Source organism: Fibroporia radiculosa (genome assembly GCF_000313525.1).
Source record: "Fibroporia radiculosa TFFH 294 genomic supercontigs, scaffold860, whole genome shotgun sequence".
Taxonomy (NCBI): domain Eukaryota; kingdom Fungi; phylum Basidiomycota; class Agaricomycetes; order Polyporales; family Fibroporiaceae; genus Fibroporia; species Fibroporia radiculosa.
The window spans coordinates 103831-124019 of NW_012133245.1; the positions used below are offsets into that span (position 1 = coordinate 103831).

At 51.7% G+C, this 20189-nt stretch overlaps 6 protein-coding genes across 6 annotated transcripts; 4 read left to right on the forward strand and 2 right to left on the reverse strand.

Moving 5' to 3' along the window:
- Positions 1-145: 145 nt before the first annotated feature.
- On the forward strand, positions 146-1164 carry FIBRA_01762 (uncharacterized protein; the record flags this gene model as incomplete). Its single annotated transcript, XM_012323633.1, has 3 exons — positions 146-161; positions 214-653; positions 715-1164. 3 exons carry the CDS (start codon positions 146-148, stop codon positions 1162-1164), a joined length of 906 nt encoding a protein of 301 aa, XP_012179023.1.
- A 1985-nt stretch (positions 1165-3149) lies between these two features.
- On the reverse strand, positions 3150-4545 carry FIBRA_01763 (uncharacterized protein; the record flags this gene model as incomplete). Its single annotated transcript, XM_012323634.1, has 8 exons — positions 3150-3289; positions 3348-3523; positions 3579-3734; positions 3787-3931; positions 3983-4106; positions 4164-4232; positions 4294-4408; positions 4460-4545. The coding sequence occupies 8 exons, from the start codon at positions 4543-4545 to the stop codon at positions 3150-3152; spliced, it is 1011 nt and encodes a 336-aa protein (XP_012179024.1).
- Positions 4546-5212: 667 nt separating this feature from the next.
- Positions 5213-5983, forward strand: FIBRA_01764 (uncharacterized protein; the record flags this gene model as incomplete). Its single annotated transcript, XM_012323635.1, has 3 exons — positions 5213-5256; positions 5314-5493; positions 5551-5983. 3 exons carry the CDS (start codon positions 5213-5215, stop codon positions 5981-5983), a joined length of 657 nt encoding a protein of 218 aa, XP_012179025.1.
- Positions 5984-6530: 547 nt separating this feature from the next.
- On the reverse strand, positions 6531-8054 carry FIBRA_01765 (uncharacterized protein; the record flags this gene model as incomplete). Its single annotated transcript, XM_012323636.1, has 7 exons — positions 6531-6750; positions 6804-7449; positions 7511-7590; positions 7640-7680; positions 7736-7780; positions 7843-7897; positions 7960-8054. 7 exons carry the CDS (start codon positions 8052-8054, stop codon positions 6531-6533), a joined length of 1182 nt encoding a protein of 393 aa, XP_012179026.1.
- Positions 8055-12191: 4137 nt separating this feature from the next.
- Positions 12192-14369, forward strand: FIBRA_01766 (uncharacterized protein; the record flags this gene model as incomplete). Its single annotated transcript, XM_012323637.1, has 14 exons — positions 12192-12315; positions 12369-12376; positions 12446-12675; positions 12732-12814; positions 12873-13051; positions 13102-13185; positions 13233-13298; positions 13349-13363; positions 13416-13461; positions 13539-13570; positions 13623-13814; positions 13863-13975; positions 14068-14239; positions 14298-14369. The coding sequence occupies 14 exons, from the start codon at positions 12192-12194 to the stop codon at positions 14367-14369; spliced, it is 1416 nt and encodes a 471-aa protein (XP_012179027.1).
- A 1597-nt stretch (positions 14370-15966) lies between these two features.
- Positions 15967-18465, forward strand: FIBRA_01767 (uncharacterized protein; the record flags this gene model as incomplete). Its single annotated transcript, XM_012323638.1, has 1 exon — positions 15967-18465. The coding sequence occupies one exon, from the start codon at positions 15967-15969 to the stop codon at positions 18463-18465; it is 2499 nt and encodes an 832-aa protein (XP_012179028.1).
- Positions 18466-20189: the final 1724 nt, after the last annotated feature.

Consider the following 20189-nt stretch of genomic DNA (forward strand, 5'->3'; position numbering starts at 1 on the left):
TAATCGAGCGCATAGCATCGCTTTGTCAGCATCAAACACAGGGCTAATTAGTAAAACGGTCGCCGACCCTACAGCTTTCAGTACTCACCCATAAAGCAACAGCTTATACTGTAATCGTAACTCGCAACCTCATCATTGACTCACCATGCCTCGCGCAGAAGGTTGGTTGCATGGTATATTCTTCCAAATGGTAGCTTATTGGAATGATTACAGTCGGAACACCTAAGTACCTCGCAAACAAGATGAAGGCTAAGGGCCTTCAACGGTTGCGATGGTACTGCCAAGTCTGCCAGAAGCAGTGCAGAGACGAGAATGGATTCAAATGTCATGCACAATCCGAATCCCACCTGCGCCAGATGTTAGTCGTCGGCGAGAATGCTGGCCGGCACATCGCCGACTTCTCTTCGCAGTTTCAGCACGACTTCGTACAACTGCTCTCGCGTCGGTTCGGCACCAAGCGAGTCAAAGCGAACACTGTTTACCAAGAGTTTATTCAAGATCGGAATCATCTGCATATGAATTCGACGCGATGGGTAACGCTCACTGAATTCGCGAAGCATCTCGGGCGGACCGGTGTAGCCAGGGTAGATGAGACTGAAAAAGGGTGGTTCATCGCTTGGATTGATAATAGTCCCAAGGCATTGGCGAAGCAGGTACGCTTTATTCTAACTGTATTTTTTGCAAGGCAGTTAATTTGTGCGGCGCTCTCTACAGGAAGCGTCGCTCAAGAAAGAACGGGCGACTATGTCGGACGAACAGCGGGAGCGCATGCTCATCAGTGAGCAAATAGAGCGCGCTGCGGCGACAGCTGGTCCATCCGATTCCCCACCACCTGTAGAAGAAGGCTTGAAGCGGGACGAAAGCACAGAGAAGGTTGTGCTTTCTCTTGCGCCCAAGAACCCCGTTTCCACCTGTTCGCCGCCGTCGGAATCGACTGGAGGCCTGAAGCTTAACTCGCTAAAGCTTGTGGCGAACCCCCTGAAACCGGGCATCAATCCCCTGAAACGACCCAATGTGTTCAAGGCCGCTGCTTCCTCGATATCGGTCCCAGACTCGGAGAAAAGTATTGGGAAGAGAGAGGCTCCAATGACTGCAGCCGAAAGATTAATCTTTGAAGAGCGGGAGCGGAAACGTAGACGTATGGAGCGAGAGACTCTGGTATAATTTCTATGGCACACCATCGCCACACATGTATACTTTACTGAATTGTGACATCTGTATGTGATTAGTTGAATCTATCTGCGAGGTCCTAGTCACTTATATCATTTCCTGTGGCAATCAGAAAATCGGAGCTCACCAGCCTGTACCGCCTTGGCCTTGGCTTAATGGTCTGAATCGGTCCGAAGGCAAAAACGACGCGATGAGTTCATTTTGATCTACCTTGACAACATAAAACAGAGAAGGACACTGGGTATCTGGGTATTCCACTTGCATTGCCAGCACTTTTCTCGAGCCATCTCATTCTACTCCATCAATGTTTTCCTTCAAAGCGAATCCTCACCCCGTTCGAGCTGGCGTTTCCTCCTCATATGTGAAAGATTCTTGGAGCTCGCCGGATCGGACGAAGCGGAGTACGCCACAAAAACCCTTACAACTAAAGTCACCCAGGGACGAGCTTACCAACTTCGACATGTTCTGTCCTCCTCGGCCCGTAGGTAAAACGAAAAATCTCGACTCTTGTCCACTGGTCCAGCCAGGGATGTATATTGAATACAGGCTCGACGTCGACCGCATCGCTCAAGTCCTGTGCCGCTCCAATCTGGAAGCAGCGAGAGCTCAAAGCGCAGATTTGCTTGGGCCTTATGGAGGAATACAAGTCGTTCTTTATAGATGACGGCCGAATTGTACGAGAAATTGTGGTCAAGGACGTAGGTGCTGCCAATCCACCCGTCATTCCGACGTCGCGAACCATCGTATAATATCTCACCAACGAGTGCCATCCGACTGTATGGTATTCTTTGATCATGTTAGAGCCTCTCCTCTTTGTCGACGCCAAGCAGTGCACGACAATCGGCACGAGCCTCTAGACCACTGAAATGGGGGCTTCACGGAACTACTGTGGTCTCGTGTATGAAGAACTGGGGCGCTTCCTCAGTGAAGACTTTGACAAACAAGGGGTCGGGCTTGGAAACGGTAAATCTGCGCGGAACAATCAGTATTCATCGTAGTAGTCCCCAACAATTGAAGACCCGCGTGTAATCTGGACGGATTTGCGAGCTGTAATTCACCTAGACGAGGATCCGACCGTCTTTGTCATTGAGGATAATTTTGTGAATGCGTGAGTGTTCACTTGTTATCCGTGGGACACAGTAAGACTGAGAGGGATTTCCCTAAGCTGGTATGATACAGTAGACACAAAAGGGCTGAACTATACTAAAGTTATGACTTCCAGGAGCTAGCATGTTGTCCTCGTGTGTTCGATGAGTCTGGTGAAAGATCCGGTTGTCCGAGAACTTGTTCGCGCCTCACGTCGGGCCGGGGATTTGAGTCACCGTGATGTGGCCCATGGGAGTGAGCTGGGTTAGTGGTAGATGCATCGTCCTCCGCCTTCTCTCGCTAAACCACATGGTTCCTTGCCAAATTACAATAATGCTCATCGATTACTTCCCAGAGAGCCGAATGAACACGGTTCGGAAAATAGCGGCTAGAACAAGAGATGTACGCTTTCATATCATGTTGCTCGTCGCCCGGTAGCAGCACGCCCTCGGCCCCTTCCTCTCCCCCCCTTCTTTGCGGGCGGCGGGCTATCCGGTTCATCACTGGGGTCTCTGACCCTCGCCGCTCCTTTTTGCTTTGTCTGTTCGCGACCTCTGGTCGTCTCCTTATCAGCGGGCTTCCAGTCAGTGAATTTTCTTCGACAGGCATTGCTCCCCATTTCCTGATAATCTGCTCTAGTCACGAAATGCTGTGTGAAACCAGGCTTCTTTGTGAGTGCGATCGCGGACCTGTATGCCTCCGCGATGGGACTAGGAACGTAACAATGTCAATGCTACTGCGTAAGAGTCGGAAATGGAAAGGTCCGTACTCGTCTGATGTGTATACGTTTACTTCACAATCGACAGGCGCTAAAGAGCGCAATTCAGACATCCTGAGCGCACAGGATATCCTTCTTTAGGACTGGCCAAGTCCCTTTAGCTGTGCAGAAGAGCTTACAGACGCTGAATAAATCCAGGGAACTTCGTATTTCCACCAACGGCGCTTATGTGTGCCCAAAACATGCCTTGGAGGTCTTCGGGCAGAAGGGCAATGCTTCTTGCAACTGTTTGGGCGATGCCTGGCTGCTCCAATCCTGGCGGTGGACACCCCAAATAAGTGAACGTGATCAAAGAACCATTGAGCTTAATTACCAATATCATCGGGGCGAAAGATAATTTCTGGGACTGTGAATCTCTCGTTATTCATGTACATCACCTGTGCTGTATCGTTTAAAGTGTCGCCAGGCTGTCTAACACGCCCAGGACGATTGATTGAGAAGTCTGGCAAGATGTATTCCTGCACGATGGCATTACGTCTGGGGTCGACACTGCGGTGATGTACGATTGTGTAGGCTCTGCGGCCGACAGACGGTTGAGACGTACCGACAGATCTCTAGGTCTCTACTGAAGTTTGAGCTGACATAACAACAGGACTCCTTGATGTCGTTCACAATATACGTCTCGTCCATCATGTTCCACTGTCGGAAAGAGGCGAGCTCCTTCAGCTGATTAGTCAGGAGCTTTCCACCAACATCTATTCTAACTTCGGGTGTGAGACTCTCTCGTTTCCGTTGACGAAGACGGATCGCACCTCTTGACCGCATTCCATATGATAGAATTATTCATGATGGGAACCACATGTGTGAAACTGAAGCCAGAGTCTATCACGATGACACATTCCGGCGGTTCAGGTCCCGGTGGACCATACAAGTTGCCATGAGGAATGAGGGAGGCAGCTGAATGGAAGATCAGAACGACCGCACCGATGCGGTTATACTGTCACTGACGAGTGCAACGATAGTAGGATTGGAAATCGTATTCCTCAAATACGAACTGGTCGTATACTTCCTGTATGTTCGGGAGGTTGAAGTAAGGCTCGGTTATTAGAAGGGAAGCGTCGGTGGTGTCAACCTCCACGGATCGCAGATGAACGCGCGAACTAACGGCGATATTAGTTCAGAAACGCACCCCCAAAACTTCATTTGAGAACATTCCATCCCATATGGCCTTTTGAGCATCCCAGTCAACAGGGAACCCCTAGAATACTATGAAGACGTGCATCTCTTTCCGAGCTATGGTTTATCTAACGTGCGCGTACCTTCTCAAACGGCAAACGGTAATGAAGAGATGAGAAGTCGCTGCATTTGTCTGATTCATGTCCAATATACGTTTGCTTGTCTCCTTTCGAACGGACGATAGCATTGGGAACGATTCTGAGTAAAGTGAGCGGCGTGTATGTTTGCTTGACCGCATGGCTATCCTACCTTGGATTAATACCGTGGGTGCCGACCACGCCAGCTTTGATAGTATGTGCGCCGTTGTCCACGACGACCAAGGACGAGGGCTTCATGCTACTTGGGCAATTGTCTCCGCTGTGGGATAGCGTGACTGATACATTTGGTGAATACAAGACGAAGGGACACCGAACGCGAGCCAGACGCCCATAATCACTAACGTCGCGGCGTTCATTGCTCTAGCAGAATCCCGGCAGCTGGTGTCGGTATCTTCGTTCTGCGCTTTTGGTATTGCCTCCATCCATCAACTTCTAGTACGTTATTCCGCAGGAAATCGAGGCTGTGTCTAGGCGCGACTTATTGGGCTGATACAAACCGCTCAGCTCTCATCAGTGGGCTCTGTCCACTCAGCTGTCACGGCGTTGTGTTGAATCAACACCTCCTCTCGGTCCTTGGGTTCCAACTCAGACAGTCTCCTGACTCGCCCTGTTTCTCGGTGCTACAACTGTTCATCCTGCGGACGGCCATTACCGCATCGGACACGAGCCTCATCCCCTCCGGTCCATTGCGAATCGTCTCTGAGAGGTGCCGATGTTTGCCTGTGACATCTGAGGCAGATCCGACCAAGGACATTCTTGAATGATTACAAGGCAACCCGTTTGAGGTGAGTGCTGGCAGATGATCATTGACTCAGGTATCCGGCACTCTCTTGTATTCTGACGGCTGTGTGAGAATTCAACTTTTATAGACAACTCGCACATCTCTGGACTGTCCCATCACTCGATGTGCGTCGCATTCTGGTCCCTTGAACATCCTCAATATGCTCTGTGCGTGCCTTCTCTGACCACACATCAGCGGTGAGGCTGAGCCCCTTGACGGACCAGTATCCTCTGCAGCAACCGAGACGAATATCTGTCTCGGCCTACCACTCCAGCACATTATCATTCATTCGGCGACGTAAATACCGATCCTTCCGATGATTCTTCGAGCGTTCTGTCCGGCCGAGACCTCCTGGCGGGGGGAACGTGGGCAGGTATCAGTCGTGCTGGGAGAGTTGCCCTTCTGTACGCCACATGCTCCTCCCGAATGTTCCGCCCAGAAAGAGACTAAGGACCCTGCAGTACCAATATCACGGAGCCTGCTGGGAAATACACCTCTTCCAGGGGCGGTCTAGCTTCGTCTTTCCTTATGCCAGAAACGCCAGAAAGGGCTTTTCGGGCTGAAGTCGAGCGCATCGTTGCGCAGAATGCAAAGTATGCCGGCTTCAATCTCCTTCTCCTCTCTCCTGTGATGCAGGGTCAATCAAATCGGGCGCTGCGGATGGATGCCGCGCTTGTGACAAATTCTGGAGGCGGCGGAGTAATTACCACACGCGATCTCTCGAGCGAAGAGAGGCGCTGTGGAGGCATGTCCAATGGCATCGATCGTCAGGGCGCGAGCGAATGGCCGAAAGTCAAACATGGAACTCACGCACTTCAAGAGATAATTAATACCATACCAGGGAACTCTGATGAGCCTGAACTAGTTGAGCGGCTGTTTGACATGCTGACGTGAGTGTCGTGTCATCACTTGCGTATTTTGAGCTATACTCTAACGATCAGATAATTGTTATTATGAAGTTGGAAATGTGATGGTCGCGTTGACCTTTCCACGTTGCGGAACACTGTGGAAGTTGAACCCATAGCCGTAACCCCATCATCGAGACGTCCACAAACTGGATTCTATGGTACTCGGCTGTCCACCGTAATTCTTATTGGCAGAGATGGAGATGCGCTGTTTATTGAAAGAGACGTATGGACATTGACTCCCAACGGTATGGTGACAAAAGCGGATGCAGAAAACCAGCGTGTCTTCCGCTTTCACGTAGAACTATGATAGCAGTCGTGTACACATAGTAAGGTGAAGTGATTACAGTCTTAACAAGAAAATAATATACCGGTATACCGTAACACATACAGCATAGTTGACACAGGAAGAATCCCGAAGCTAGATAGTAATATAAAAAAATAATCCAAACATAGTCGGATATATGAGCAAAATCTAGTACGTGTTATCTGCAGTGTCCCGTGGCATGTGTAATAATTCGCCGAGAAAACAAGAGTTACGCCATATGGTAGGGCTTCTGGTAGACGCCCTGCTCTGTAGATGAGACGGGAAAGTAGTTGTCATAACCAGCGGATGCTGCCATCGTCGACCACTCGTGGATTGTGTTCCCCATACTGGACTGGCTCGATGATGAGGTTGGCGACATAATTTCGGTCTCCGCTGGTGTTGGTAAAGCTTCATACGAGGACTCGGCCACATATCCTGCTTCACCTCCACTTATCCTACACAATCAGTCGACTGGTTATAAGACAGGCCGAAAGACACTCACTGCAAGATATCGTCCAACTCAAAGATACGTGCGAGAATCAGGCAATCTTGCTCCGAATGGTGATGCTCTGGTAGTTGCCGTAGATGCTGGATAGTATTCCGCAGCTGGCTCGTCAGCCCAATGAGTGGATTAGCAGCGGCTGGGTTCGTTGAGCAGGAGCAAGACTGGGTGTTGGTACGGTGAGACGATATTTGGGTATACGACTGGTGAACATGGGCATATTGATCACCATGCGAAGAACCATCAACGAAACGTTGTTGCTCGTAGCCCATCGGCGAGCTGGATGATGAAGATGGATAAGAGACGCTGGGGTCCTCTGCCGAGGTCGAGAGGCCTGCATGGCCACTGTGTTGCGGATGCTGACGATAGTACATGGAAGAGGCGAGGCGATTCTCGGGCGGCATTGTTCCTCCGCCACCAAAGGAGGCAGTGAGGCGATATAGCTGCTGCGGTAATTCAGGAGGCTGCTCAGTCTTCACACCATGAGACACATGCGGCGGAACACAGTCGTCATAGTGCCCTAGCTCCATATCTCGACGCGTTTTCTGATATGGCGGCTGTGTGCGCTTGGCCGACCGTGAGTGCCACTTCTCATTCACATCTCCATCACAGTAGTTTGGTTCCGCCCATTTGGGATGTGGTTTGCCTGTGTCCGTACGTACGCTTGTGAGCAAGTGGTCATATGAAATTCAGCGAGGGACCCTCACCTCGCAGCTCGCGGACCAAGCTTTCCAGCTCCGCAATCCGATTTCGTAAGCGGGTTGTCTCGTCGACATTGGGGTCATCCCTACTCACACGATTAGCATGCGCCTACAAGAGAGGTTGTTTCGACTTACCGAAGGGAAGGGTCGTCGACTTCATATACGCACAGCCCAGTCTGAAAAGTATCTCAACACGGTGCGATCTAGAGTAGCGGACATCAGAGAACGTACCAAGCCAAGCTGTATACATCTCTGGCACGGCCGCTTTCGGTCACACTAACAGTATACTCAGGTAAATGACCGCAGTCAGGCTGACAGTCGTGAGAGTGAGTGCGTACCTTCCGCTTTGAAGTATGGCAATTCAAGCACGACTGAGTAGTCCTGTTCCTTCGTCTACACAATGGCAATGTGAGCATGGTGGGTATCGAGTGTAGATGGCGAGGGCCTGTGCTCACCGTTTGCGATGATCGACCTCGAGGCCGAGTTCAAAGTCCATGACTTCACCTTTGAACTGAAGAGTGTGCAAGTGAGGGTCGGACTGGAAAGCCATGGTTGAGTGATGGGTGGGCTCGAAGCGAGATTGATCGTACGTACTTAAGTGTCTCCGGCCTGGGTGGCCATCGGTCTAGCGAGGCCCTGCCAACAGTTTGCTCCGAGTAAAATAGATTACGGTTTGGATTCCAGCGGAAATATGCAAGATACCCAATACAAGTTATGCCGAAATGATTCAGTGGAAGTGTGGCACCGCGCCCCTGAGCAGCTTCTGGACGCCTTCTGGGCTGCCTGGGACGGCACAGACGCCCTGGAGGAAATTGTGACATAACGTGCGAGTTCGGGGAATAGAAGCAGATAAGATTCATGGCTCACAGCCGCTGTCGAGAGGATGCCGTGATGGCATGGAATAAGTATACTATGGAGAAAGGTACGCAACGGAAGGCGGAGTCACATAATCCACAGCAAGAGGATTCGGCTCCATCCACCTGTGGTTGCCTACCGTTGTTACCTTCCGTTCGCTACAACATGGCATTCTTGCCCACGTCTCCAACGGATGCGTCCCCCGAGCCCCAAATCCACTTTACGTTCCCAAACGAGAAGCCAAGCCATCCTGACTCAGGACGCACCGGTGGTTACGAGACTGTTGCTGAGCCTTAATCTTATACAGATCTCCGCCAACCAGTACCCGTAGTGGCTCGTATCGTGGATCCGGATTCACGAGGCCGTCCCCACTGGACTGCGAGATTCAGCTTCTATAGTCCTCTGCCGCCACATAACGATGCAGGATCCGGGTCACGGGCGCCATAATCGCATTGCAGTCTCGCGGAGACTCGTGTAGGCACACAAAGTTTAATGTTCGCGATGCAGACGATAGAGCTAGAACAAAACGCACGAGACGCATTGATCATGACAAACATCCCTGAGGCGTGATCAGACTCGGAGACACGCGCTCTGGGCATTGCGCTGGGATTGTAACGCCGAGAAGAAATAGATCCCGGATCGGATTTTTGACACGCTACTGACTTTCTGATGGGGTACTCTATGCAAGTCCTGTATGTCACCCAGGACGTGTGGCATCGAGCACCGGGTTGGCATCACAGTTGATGCTGTGTGATTCCACACATACACATGACGATTTGGGATATCAGAATGTGGCGTTATGCTTTGGAAAGACCTCAGCCAGGACAGATGGAGCCCCAGACCGACGCATCCGATCCGAGACTAAACAAGATTCGCCGCCGAGTAGGAGCTCGAAACCGAGAACACGTGAGTAAAGGATGGGTAAAAGACAAGAGAACTCGCTGGCCGGTTCCGCACAAACTCGGCTCACCGTGGAGACCACGCCGGCGCCATCCAGTCGGGTCATCTCTAGGTTATCTTGTCAATGAACGAACAAGGTTCGTAGCTGATAAATTCATCGCCGAGCACCCGGAGGAGAAGTAAGCCTATCCTGTTGTGGACGAAAGACAGACATCCCGATCAGCATGATCATCGCGGACACACGACGATAGTACTGGAAGATACAGATGTAGGACGACATTAGACATATCACCTTGACGGATTATACAAATCAAAACACGGACAGACCGCATAGTAGCTTTGCAGTCCCGATAAGAAAAAGAAAACACTTACAGAGGAGCCATACGTCGCATACAGAACCTCTTATACGGGTCCGATAAGTTCGAACGAGGCAACGAAACAAGGGAGGACAAGGGCACGCGGCGGGGAGTGCTTTTTATCTGATGTTGAATTAATGGGAACGGAAGAACAAAAGAGTATATCGGATGACGGCACTCTTCAGGTTACTGGAGCACATTGACTGATCCGACTATTAGAATGGGATGTGATTGTCCCTTGGGATTGTCGTACTGATGCGACTCTACCCATCATTTGCTGTTATCCAAAGCAACTACACATATGCTTCGGTTCACGCCTGAGCACGTAGGGGGTTACATTATGTATTGACAGTTCTCTGATCGTCCGATGCATGGGCGGAATCCGAATCGCACGAAACGCAGGTTTGCCGCCGAAACAATCAGCTGTCTTCTGGGCACACAGCCAGTGCACCCGTGGGTCAAGCCTATCGCCATCTGGTCTGCCAGCTCAGAACGCGAAGTATAGCAACCCTATGGCCAAGCCAAAGCGCACGAGAAGACGTCTGCGAGGTTGGTGCTCTAGGCGCGATAAAGATGATCCAGGATAGTCAGGACCGTAGGGAAGAGGACCTAGAACTGTAAGAGAAGCCTGGCGCTCTTCGGGATCGTATTCGAGTCGTGGATCCTGGACGTCTGGGGTCCGTTACGAACAAACCACTGTCGCAGTGTCACAAGGTCGAGGAGAACACGTAACCGGTGGCGTGGCTTCCACCGACGGTCGCATATCTCAACAGGTAAGTTTGTTCCACTGTCCAACTCGGTACTACTAAGCCTCAGCGCGTCCCGCGATTGTCTGAAATCTCCGGTAAGCACTCGACTTTTGCCTCCGTGCTATTTAAACCCTCCGCAGATAGCCCGGAATGTGTCATCGAATTCTGCTAATACTAAGGTATCATTGGCAGGATCATCAGGATCATCGGAGCAGGATGCGGCTTGGCCGAGGCGAACTCTAAACCGGCATTCGAATCAGTCGTACTGAGGCTCGTTGTGCATCACTTTAGCGGTCTGAAATTTATGGAAAGCTCATACTGACAGCTTGCAGGCAGATACGCTCCATGCAGCCTATCCCCTCCTAGAACCATAAGGTGATTTTCGCCCAATCGCTAAGGTTGTGAGTGTCATTTTTTTCATTAATTTCTCATGTCGACTTTCGTCGATGCCCGACACCTGCTTGACCGCATACTGGCTCAGATTTACCTGTGAGAACTCACCGCACCGCCATATTTTCTTCGAGCTGCTATTTGTAAGTGTCTTCGGTGGTCCTATGCTACCAGCTCATGGCTTAACGGCTTGTTTCATCCAATATTGCTCACTTGCGTCGATGAGGAGTTGAGCTCCCAGTATGTCGCTGAACACAACCAGCATCTCGGTGCTCAACCAATACATCGCCGCGCACAATTTTCTCTCTCGCCTTTCTTGTAAGTTGCAACGGTGACATTGTCATTTGTGACATGGAGCTTCCGCTTACATCTGCGATCTTGCCCCGGTTCATCATGAATTGTCCCCCACGAAAAATTAGGGACAACGAAGTGAATTTGCTCGAACTAGACTGATATTCTGCTGCTTGATAACGCTATCACGAGAAGGGCACGATGGTGGGTCTCATCTGCGTAAATTACATGCTATATTAAGCCCTCACGATTAGTTCTTCGACGATATCTAGAACACCACCGGACAGAAGGTTCGCTTCTCTCGCTCTCGAGTGCTATAGAGCGGAAATCCGGGAACTTGGGTCTGAGCAAGTCAATGCGGCACCCATTAAGATGTACTTGCAACTCAGCTCAATGGAGAGGAATGCCCGTTACAAGCACCGGCACGCCCCAGACCAGTCCCTGACCGGTCGATGCGACTCGAGGCTGGCTGTTTATGTGGAGCGCTTCCACAAAACTGCTACACGGAGAATAATGTCGGAGTCGTCCAGACAGCTTGCTCACTAGCCGAAGATCCGATGAAAGCCTGGCCATCCACGGAGTACGATTGACCCCTCTTGATGCTGTCGGCGCACTAGAAGAGTGGCGCAAGGTCCTTCACGTTGAGATTGGGGGAGAAGTTAGAATCAAGGGAAGGGCACCAACAACATCCGTCTTTGATCCTGAACACCTCAGCGCCGTGATTCCTCCAAATGAATCAGACCAATGCCCAGAAGGAGTTCTCTTCGAGGCATGACGTTGTTTGCGTGTGGACCCCCCACAATACCAGGATCTTTTGGTACTCTCAGGGCAATCTCCTTACGTCGCCCGGAGAATTATGTAGAAGACATCTTTGATTGTCCCCGGAAAAATTATCACTGGCAGTCTCTCGAATTTGTAGTGCATAAATGAAGAAGTGTTGTCCGCTTAGTTTCTATGTGCCTGCACGACGGGCGGCATGACTGTGAAGTCGAGCAACGTGCCGAATTACAGACGGCGCCAAACATGCGCCCTCCTTGCGGCGCGGGCCCAAAGGTGGCCACATTCTGTTGGACGTCGATGGCTGCGTTGTGGCCGACTTTTTCACCTTCATCACTCACTTTGCCAATATATCCTCATTCTCCTGACATGTCTGACCAGAAAGAGGTCGCGCAGTCTTCATCATCGCCCACGGAGGACTCCGACACCGCCGCTGTGATCCTGGCTGAGGCGCCAGAGCCAAAACCTGGGTTAGACGGAGTACCCGTACGTTGTGAGTACAATCATCTTACCTACCCTCTTTGACGAAAAACTGATATTATACAGGGTACGATGTGAGCTGTCTCCTTATCGGCCCTTGACAACGCTACGCAACTCGGTTGACGACTTTCTGCGTCCACCAGGCGGACCGTACAGAGCCGTATACCCGGATTTCGCCCTTTCAAGAGAAACATGACACCAGTGTCGAGTATGCACACACTTTCTCCGACTCGGAGGACACCCTTGATGAACAGAAACGTAGATTTTTCTACAAGCCCATTACTCTATCCGCCCTGGGGGCGGCAATGGCCGTGCTGGCGTATGTCGCTACCACGCAAGATGTATTAGAGGAGGGTCGGGATAAGCGCAGAGTGTGAGTTCTGCTCGCTTCCTTTCCGGTTGATGGCTTACTTCTCTCGGTGGTCTCAGTGGCGCGTATGCTGCGGTCGCCGGATTTCTTCTCTTCTCTATGATACAATTCCGAGATGGTCCTTTCTTCAGGCCTCATCCAGGTATGTCGGGCATTGTAGCGGCGAATAAAATAAAGATGACAAGCTCTTCGCTCTAAAGCATTCTGGCGAGTCGTTCTTGGTATTAACTTGCTATATGAGCTCGCCTTGGTATTCTTGCTCTTCCAAGACCTTGACTCTGCTCGAGAAATGATGACCTTTCTCGACCCGAGCTTGGGACACCCGCTTCCCGAGAAGAGCTACGCCGAGAATTGCGAATTCACACCGCTGAATATCTGGGTTCGTGTATAGCAACCGGACAAGTACCCTCTAAACTAATTGCTGCCCAGAACGCAGTCGATATTTTCTGCCTTGCCCACGCCTTAGGATGGTTTGGTAAGGCCTTGATTCTCCGTGATTATTGGTTTTGTTGGGTAAGTTTGTGTTTTCTAATACTTATCATTATCACTCATATGACTAGATCCTGAGCATTGCCTTTGAGCTTGCTGAATATAGCTTACAACACCAGTTGGCCAACTTCGCTGAGGTAGGTTAACCGCCTGTTGTGTTCGTTCATTCCTGCTAAAATATGATCAGTGCTGGTGGGACCATGTTTGTTGACTCGACTCTGAGTTCCATGCATATATCCTCACTATATATCTAGTGGCTTCTGGATGTCCTGATTTGCAACTGGCTCGGTGCATATCTAGGTACGTGTTGGATTATGGGATGCACATTTGACGGCTAGACTTGAGTCCTCTGATACTATTTCATATCGTTTACTTAGGCATGAAAACGTGTCAATACTTTGAAGTCAAGGTGAGTATTCCCGCAACATCGGTAGTTTAAGAACTGTATATAGTGCATGTAGCATTATACTTGGCGCGGCCTGCGACAATCCCACGGCCTCCGCTCAAAGACCAAGCGCGTTCTAAGCCAGTTCTCCCCGCAAGATTGGACCACGTTCAAATGGGAAGGTACAGCCTCATTTGGACACTATTTCACCGTCGTTTTGCTTTTGGCCGTATTCCTTGCGGCTGAACTTAATCCGTTCTATCTGAAGGTAGGCGCTGTTCTTTTGAGCCAGAGGTTAAGTGATTGACTGGAGCAGACGTTGTTGTGGATGGAACCCGAACACCCCTTCGTCATTGCGCGCCTGGTCGGCGTCTTCTTTTGTGCCTTACCTGCGGTAAGGGAACTCTATGTGTATGTCAACGACCCTAGGTACGTCCATGATCGTCAAGTATTGAGCCGCATATCGCTGAGCAGCCTCATTCCTTATCGCACCGTATTGGGGCGACGTTCGCCGTGAACAGAAAGGCTGTGCGAATGGGGCAACATGTCTGGCTGATGCTTGCCACCATTGGTACGGAATTGCTTGTGATCAAGAAATGGAGCAAGGGCCAATTCCCAGAGCCGCTGCCCACTAGCGTCAAATGGGCCTGGACGATTGGCGCATGCCTTCTGGTACTATACCCGATTGTGCAAGTGAGTGACTGTCTTCTGGGTGTCTAACCCAACATACGAAGTCTGCACTGCGATTTAGTTCGGGATTCCAAGCGCCCGAAGATACATACGACCCTCGAAGCGCGATACGAAGCAGAAGGGCATTTCGTAAAGTATATCCGATGTCACGGACGTTGCTCTCCTCGTGTACTCCAGGTCTGACTTTAGTTTACTTATGGCGCTCTTAATATCAGTATTTAAACCTTCCCGCGAGTCCGTCCGGCTGCTCTGCGCGCCCTGCGCAGTTTGATGCGCATCTTGGCCCGCCCAAGCCGCTCACATCTCGATTGACTTTCACGGAATGGATAGTGCCATGATCGTGCCGCGATCGATAAAGAAGCCCGGGAGCGCTCTGAGCCCACTGCCGTGGCTACGATCGACCGAGAGGATACCGGACAGGTGCGCGGGACAAGACCGGCGGGAAGATGGGAGGGAGATAGAGCGACCCCCTCTGTCCGCCGGCATCAGACCGAAGACGGCTTTGCACTCAGCGATCGGGGGCCTTGGTCACCGTGGGTGATGTCACTTGCCATGCCGAGCGGGACGCGAGCAACAGCGAGGAGGGGTACGACCCCGACGAGCATCACGCCGACGTCCCCGAGGCCGTGATGTGGGTGGGGTGAACATTCATGCAATATGGGCGTGAAAGGTCAACAAAGTCCGATGCTCGGAGTACGTTTACGCCGCCGATAAAGACAGTACAGCAGAGCGCTCAGCCGGATGGCACTAATGTGAATCACGAGTGAGACCACTGCGGCCAAATCAGATTGCTCAACGGGAAATGTGAGCGGAGTGGTCAAAGGGGTATGTTAGAGTTGGTGATCAAAGTCGCCATCCACCAGGGTGCTGCACTACATGATTACGACACACGAAGCATGGAACTGGTCACTGTTACCAAATGTATAGCACAGGATCACGGACCTGCAGCAACCCCTGCGCCCAAAGACCCGACCGGCAGTGAGGGAAGTAACCACACAACCACAGGCTGTTTGATATGCAGCACAGGGAGAAAACGGCGTACCCACGACGATGGGCAAGGACTGTATCATGATAGAAACGAGGCACTGTGGGTTATGTGGTGCAAAAAGGGATGGAAACAGGACATTGGCGAGCCTCGCGTAGGGGTACTAGCGACCCGCCAAACACCCGGTATGCACCTGCTCGAAGGGCTGCGGACATTTCGAAACCATATAACACCGTCTGCTTCTGCGTTCTATTGGTCCAGATGGCGCATGGAACACCACCTTGATCTCCGATATGAATCGCAACAAGAGCCAAAGGACCACAAAGAACAGCAGAAAACATACAGATAATTGAAAACATCCAATTAGGTAGAAGTGAGAGACTCGCTGCAGTCGTTGGTTTCGCCGAATGATCCAGAGAGTGAAACGTCGAGTTCGAGGTGCATGGCGAACAGCACTGTGTTGTCTAAACCGTAGAAGAGCCTGAGTGCACGGTTCAAGCTGGTGCGCCGAGGACATGGTTCGGGATTTGGCCGGAGTTGGAGGATTAGTCAGTCTCTTTCTATACGCGGACCGGAAGCGCCCAGAACCTTCTCGCAGGGGCTGGCTGGCACCAGGGTCTGCGGAGACGGTGGCTAGAGTTATTACTCAGGTCGTCTCGTTCCTCAACGACCTTGCTCTCTTTCGCTGCAACCACCATCGTCGATTCAACGTGGTACATACCCCTTTGATCACGTTCCTTTCTCCATGGACAACCACCAACGCTCTGGCGGTTTCTTCCATCATTTCCTGGACTCCAATCCACATATTGGACAAGCCCTCCAGAACTTGGTTCGTGGTTTGACTCACCAGCCACGACAGCCCGCGAACGAGCCCAGCTTGCCAGATCATGAGCTTGACCTAACTGGCATGCCGCCATTGGACATGCCACCACTTGATACTATCGCAGGAAGCAGTACTTCCCAGCAGAGGGACAGCGTAGACCGCGAAATGACTCCTATAGAGAACATCACACGGCTTGTAGGCGACATTTCTCTCAACTCTTCTCATTCACAGCCTGATCCCTCACCTCAGGGTCAGGAGCAAGCAATCGCACAGCCCTCTTCTGCAGTCGTAGCGCGCGAGGAAGCGTCTGGCTACGAGTCGGACAGCTCCATGCCTTCACTCCAAAGCGTCTCTGACTCAGACGGTGATGTCGATATGCATGACGGACTTGTGCCCAGGCGAGTTTCGATGCGCTCTGCTTTACCGTCACAGGCACCGCGGACGCATTTGCGCAATGCGCGGCGCGCGCGTGTTGACGACGATGACGAGGAGAACGATATGCGTGAGACGAATCGCCAGCGCCTACATTCACCAGGCACAGACGGTGCTCCCGTTCCCCAAGAAATGCGGACCTCAGCTAATCAGCAGCATACTGATCCTCCTAATCACCCGCCCCCTCGTTATGGCGCTCAATTGATTTATACATTCGACTTTTACTCCCCTCCGTCACCACCTCCCCATCAACGTCAGGATGATGCGCCTCAAGATGCTGGCGCCGAACCACACGATCATCACCATCACCACCATCATCATCACCATCATCATCGTCATGAAGGTCAGCAACCAATATATAATTTCACTTTCCAAATTCCAGTCCCTGGGACCCGCGGCAACTCTAATGACACTGGAGATGGTATTCCTGTTATGCCTGATCTTGATCAATTATTCGGGATTCCTGTTGGAGAGCAGCCAGGTCATTTCCCGTTCTTCCCGTTCGGCTTGCATCGAGAGGAGCAAGATGATCCGGATCGCGCTGAGAAGCTCATTCGAGGACTTGAAGAGGTTCCAATGAGTCTCGTTGAACGTATTGAGCGGATGGGTGACAACGAAGGAGGCTCGGGCTGTTCCATATGTTGGGAGAAGCTTAGTTCGACCGTCGAAGAGTCTGATGTGGAGATGCAATCGCATGCGGACGGGTCGAACGACAGGGATTCCGCAATTGACCCTGGCCATGCCTCGCAAGCGGGACCATCTGAGGGGATCGTGAAAAATGCGCACCTTCCGAAAGTGGTCGTTCTTCCGTGCTCTCATGTTTTTCACACGGCCTGTCTATTCCCTTGGTTTACCAAGCCGCATCGCACGACGTGCCCCTCGTGTCGATTTGACATTGATCCCGACTCCTTGACTTATGTACCTCCTTGGCAACGTCGTACTCGCCCCACGCCACAATCTCAAGAATCGGTGCAGGTGCCTGGCGAACAACCACAGCCAGCTGAATTCGCAGTCCCACCTCCTCAGGCTACACCCATTGCAGATTTTCCTCCGGGTACACAGCCAGGACCACATCGGACTCGCATGCCGAGATTCCCTTCGTTCCCTCTTGAATTCAGTTTTGTTATGCCACTGGGCGCAGGTGGTCAACTGGGACCTGGACTCGTTCCTCAAGGGCATTTTGCGTCAAATGCTGCTCCCACTGACCCTCAGGTAATGCGGAATATTCTCGAGCGCATGTCTAGATCACCTCCAGCATCAAACCGTCCGCAACCACCCCAGGAGCAGCCGCAGCCACAATCTCAAGCTCAAGCTCAAGCTCAAGCTCAAGCTGCTCCTGCTGCAGCTCCATCGAACGCGCAACTTGGCCACGAGGGACCTAACGTCCTTGGCCCACAAGTTCGCACTGAGTATATACGCCCGAATCAGCACGAGATCCGAAATTTCCTGCAGCAAATACTTGGGTCCCCACCGCGCGGTCCCGGGGTTTTTTTCGGCGGACTTGGCCATTTTGGTGCTGCTGGTACCGACCCTCTCACTGGCTTCGCTCCGCCTCCGCCTACAACTAATACAAACGGTCTGCGCTCCCAGAATCGCACTCGGCCACCTGAGAAGCGGCAATGGACACCTCCGGCGCCACCTGGCCCAACTTTGCGCCACCGAGTCGAACGCAGAGAGCGTGAGATGGGCATGCGGTGTTGGGATGTGAGCTGCGGACTTGGTCCCTCCGACGAGGATCCAGTACCCGTCGTGGATCCAGCGTCCTTGCGCCAGATTTTCATCCGGCGGCTAGGTGGAGGAGATGAGAAGGCGTGCGAGCACGCATTTCACCCATCATGTCTTGTCAGTGCGGAGCGTGTGGCCGGATGGGGCGGCGAGGACAAAAAGGAGAAGGAGGACGAGGAAGTTGAAGTGTCGTGTCCATTCTGCCGTTCCGTGGGAGTGATCTCGCGGACGGACTGGGACGAAGGTGCATGTGCGCTCGCATGAAATCATCGCGGTCAGTTCCTTATATGTTCGTCGCCGCCCATCTTTATCCTTCCAACGTTGATACGTTTATATATTCCCTCGGAAGCGCCGCTACACAGTGATACGTTGCTCTTTATTCAAGTCGAACGTTTTCGCTCTCACCATGTATAACCTACAGCCCCTTCATATACGATAGTAGTGTATGATATTGATAGTTACTAGGAAGTAGTGCATTTCTACTTCGATAAGTTATTGAGAGTGAATGAGAGCTATCTAGAGGACCGGTGGTAGTAGAGCTACTGCTCTCAAGGGTTCAAACGTTCGCGCCTTCGCCACTAACATGCGTGACACGCTCCACGTGATCGCGATCTGCTGCGACGCGGTTCTGCGGACGACTTGATTGTCACGGTTGTATCTAGACGAGTTATTCCCATGTCTCCTTCTGCGAACTCCATACTTTACTTGGCTTATCAGCGGGGGTCGTTTTTTCAGTCATGGCTGTGCCCTGGTTATCGTGCGAAGTGCCTACAACATACTCGCGAAGTTTCGCCAGCAACCATACTAGGACTGGATAGGGTGTACGGCATCCTGTATACGCAACGAAGCGGTGCGCCAAACAAGCCAAGGACAATTTCCCCAGTTCATAGGCTATCTTTAGAGGGCATTATGCAGCCGGACTTCCTGGATGTGGTGGAGGAAGCACACCTCGTGTTTGTCTGCATGCAAGTGGAATGGGGTGCGTCGCCAACATCGATTCCGGATTGACGCTTGAGGATATATTGGACCCAGGATTCTTGTCCGCGTTCGTCCTCCTGCAATTGAAATCCCGGGAGGTACTACTGTCTGCTGACAGCTAGGCTTACCTCACACCAGCATCCGCGGCCGAACATAAGTGAGCGTTCCGCCAAGTTCTCAATCTCTCGTCTCGGCCTTCTCTGGTGTCTGCCTGGCTTCTGATGGTGCGAACTTGGTGCCTCTGTCGCAAACACTTTGAAACCACGCCACCGCTGTCCTCGTGCCTCTGAAACGGAGTCGTAGCTTGCTCCGCTCACCTGTGACGTCCCGACTCGCAAGATGCCCCTCAATATCTCTTATGCATACACTGTCACTTCAGATAATATACTCTGGATTGTTCAAGACCTGTAGGCCTCAGTGCCGACCCCTTCCATCTTGCCGCTCCGTCCGTCCTTTTGTTCGGGAGGTCTGGAACCTTGGCTAGGCGGACACCGATTCCTTGCCTCATGTCTCCCATTCACAACCAAAGGTCCCCTAAAATGTGTCTAGCTGAGGTCTCCTGACCGGGTCGACCTTTTGCTTCTCTAAATCGAACCGCGATGCCCGAAAATCCCATGATTCAATTTGGTCTGCTACAGGGAACCGCATAAACACATAATTTCCTGGGTGAGCAGACCGAAACCAATATTGTACAAAGTAGTCCATCATGTTGGACAGGTGTAGTGGAGGACATGTGGTACTACATGGACGATAGTATGAAGGGCGAAGATAAGGGTAAGCCACAAGAGTGAATTCCGGGACCGGAGTGGGGGTTTCGTGGGGGTTGGCGGGTAGCGTGTGGCGATGGACACAAAAATGAGTGTAGTAGTCGAAGGGGAGGTATTGGGATCCAGTCCAGTCCTAAATCGGTATGGACAAATCAGTTGTGCGTCCAAATGCCACAGGATAAGGGCGCGTACTGACCGTGACAAGGTGGCGCATGATACAATATGTGCAAGATGAGTCGTCAG